Here is a 3,055-nt window from a genome sequence, read left to right on the forward strand (position 1 = left end):
TGAGCCTCCCAGCTTTGCAGCACCTGAGCGACCTTCTGCACAAGGCCGGCTTCTCTCCTTATCCGCTCCCAGTAGAGTCACCTGCGGGCTGCTCCAACCACCACTCACATTACCAGCCGGACTCTCCCGTCCTTGTGCTCTTCCAGCTGTGCCTAGCTGTGCCTAGCTGCACTTCGCCTGCAGCCTCCACACGGCGAACTCCCAGCAGCCACGCCTGTCTGCTCCTGTGGCTGCAGCAGCAAGCCACCACACACACACACAGGGCTCTCCTCCTCAACGAGGCGCCCCCCCCCCCCTTTGAGAACCCTTCCTCCCTTGGATTCGGCACTCCCCCCCATCAGAATCACCAGCTGCGCCGACTCCATGCACTTTCTCGCAACGTCCAGAAGATGCGCTGGTAGCTGCGTGAAGGTCCATGTAGCTGGCCAGATTTATCCCTTTTTTATTTTATTTTATTTATTTTGAAGAAAAAGGCCACCATGTTCCTTTCACACCAAAGCAAAGGCAGCCTTGACCCTTTTTACCTTTTTCTGCCCATGCATCTGAGTTCATATGGGATGGTCTGTGAGCTTCTTTCACTACATGGATGTGCCACAGCAGGACATCGACCCCCTCTAAACCTGCACATCCTCCGGTATGTGCCACCAAGTTGCTATATAGGCTAATCTTCATTCAAATTTATACTGATTTGCCTTCATCTTTATCAAATTTTGGCACGTTATCTTCAGCTTTTTCATCCTCTGAACCCACATTCTCATCAAGGCTTTCCTGACTGGTTGAATTTCCTGTATTGATCATCCTGCTCATAAGAAGCCTATTTTCAAGGGTTGTTAAAACTCCATCTCCATTCTCTTTGCCAGCTAATGCAACTTGCACAAGTGTTGGTTTGGCATCCCCCTAGTTGAAATTCTCACAGCTTTTACTTTCATAAAATACAGTTTGATTGTTCTCAGAGCAGTCCACAACTGTGTTTCTAGATTCCCCATGAGTGTCGAGAATATCTGCAAAAGATAGCATTGCATCGTAGTATTGCCCATCTCGCATGGTTAAGCCAACATCATCCTCGTTCAAACCTTCTTCCCTCATCACAGCCATCACCTTCTCAGCATCATCCCCCCCTGCCAGCTGCTGCAGCATATATGTTTGCTAACATAACATAAGGTACAGTGTCCTCTGGATTCATATCGAAGAGGCGAAATGCAGCTCGTTCTCCTCGCACCACATCCACCTCCTTCCGGCATGCGCTCAGCAAGGTGGTCCATGACACAACACTGGGTTCAAGTGGCATATTAATAATCAACTCCTCTGCCTCAATCAACCGGCCTGTCCTTCCAAAGAGGTCAATCATGCAGTTATAATGATCAACATTTGGCACGATCTCATGATCTTGTTTCATGGCATCAAAGCAACGGCAACCCTCTCTTAACAGACCGGCATGGCTACATGCAGAAAGTACACTAAGAAAGGTGATTGAAGTTGGCTTCATGTTGTCCAAGCGCATTTGCTCATAGAGTGAAAGTGATTATTTACCCAATCCATTTTGACAATAAGCTGCAATGATTGCATTCCACGAGATTACATTCCGCTTGGGCATCCTATCAAACACCCTCTGAGCATCTTTGATGCTCCCACATTTGCTGTACATGTTTATGAGGGCAGTCCCTAAAACAATGTTAGATTTAGATGCATTGCAAATAATATATTTATGTAGCTGTTTGCCTTTAGATAGGGCTGCACAGTTGGCGCATGCCGAAATCATGCTGATGAGTGTCACATCATCACGCTCCGACATATTTTCATAAACTCTGCACGCATGTGAAAATTGGCCACATTTTCCATACAAGTTAACGAGGGCAGTCTGGATGACAATATCCTGCTCAAAGGCACTTCCCATGATGCAAGCGTGCATCTTCTTGCCTGTGGCTATGGCCACAGCACTGGCACATGCATCAAAGTGCTTACAAATGTGACCTTATTAGGTAATGTGCCTTCTTGTTGCATTTGCCCAAAGACTTGGAGGGCATCCTGGCTCCTCCATTTTGTGAATGTGATCCAATCAATGCATTCCAAGATACCACATTTCGCTTGTGCATCTTATAGAACATCTTACGTGCATCCACTAGACTGCCACATTTTCCATACATGTTGACAAGAGCAGTCTCGACAACAATGCTCCCTTCAAAACTGCAGCTCAAGATATGGGTATGTATTTGCTTACCTTTAGCTGGTGATCCATGGCCAGCACATGCATCAACAAGGGCACTAACAAAGGTGACCAGATCTGGCATCAATCCATGCAACATCATGAGATCAAACAGGAAAAGTGCATGACTACCTTTCCCACATTGAGCATATGTAGCAATCATAGCAGTCCAAGAGACGGAATCATGGTGAGACATGCTGTTAAATTCTCTTTGAGCATACTCTAGCTGCCCACAATTGCCATACATGGTGATAAGAGCCATACCCACTGCAATATCCATTTCAAATTCACTGCCATAGATGCAAGCATGCATCCACATACCTGCTTTGAGAGTGGATTAGTGGGTAAGAGCGGTGAAGAGGCTAATGAAGATGAACTTGTGAGGCAAGAATCCTTGAAGCTGCATTTGCCCTACTAGGTGGAGGGCTTCAATGTGATGTCCATGCATAGCATGAGCTTTGATGGCGAAGTTCCAAGCAAAGAGATCCAGCTGATGCATTCTGGCAAACAGGGAGTGCACCTCATCCAGGGCACCACAGCTGCCGTACACGTGCAAGAGAAGGTTGACCAGAAGCAGGCTTTGCTCGTGCCCATGTGTGATGATGTAGTCGTGGGCATGTCTGCCTTCCAGTAAAGCCTTCGCCTTCCACCGATGCCCTGTACTGCTTCAAATCACCATGAGCTTCTTTTCAAAGACTCTAACTGGTTGCAGCCATTAACTGGCACATAGTTTATTCATGTATTACAAATGAGCATTCCATGTGTACATATAATGCCATCATATATGGCTTTCCTGAACAACGAGTAGAGCTTTAATCTCCATGTTCATACACTCAATTCTACAGCATTCTG

General features: G+C 46.5%; 1 protein-coding gene across 1 annotated transcript; it reads right to left on the bottom strand.

Moving 5' to 3' along the window:
• Window positions 1–1,522: 1,522 nt before the first annotated feature.
• Window positions 1,523–2,483, bottom strand: LOC147625859 (pentatricopeptide repeat-containing protein At4g18520, chloroplastic-like). Its single transcript, XM_086817734.1, has 3 exons — window positions 2,336–2,483; window positions 2,219–2,281; window positions 1,523–1,923 (listed from the first exon to the last, which is right to left on the bottom strand). The coding sequence occupies exons 1-3, from the start codon at window positions 2,481–2,483 to the stop codon at window positions 1,523–1,525; spliced, it is 612 nt and encodes a 203-aa protein (XP_086673860.1).
• Between the last annotated feature and the right edge of the window lie 572 nt (window positions 2,484–3,055).

The sequence above is a fragment of the Cibotium barometz genome, chromosome 23 (assembly GCF_041138505.1).
Source record: "Cibotium barometz isolate CiBa-2024 chromosome 23, ASM4113850v1, whole genome shotgun sequence".
In the NCBI taxonomy this organism is placed as follows: domain Eukaryota; kingdom Viridiplantae; phylum Streptophyta; class Polypodiopsida; order Cyatheales; family Cibotiaceae; genus Cibotium; species Cibotium barometz.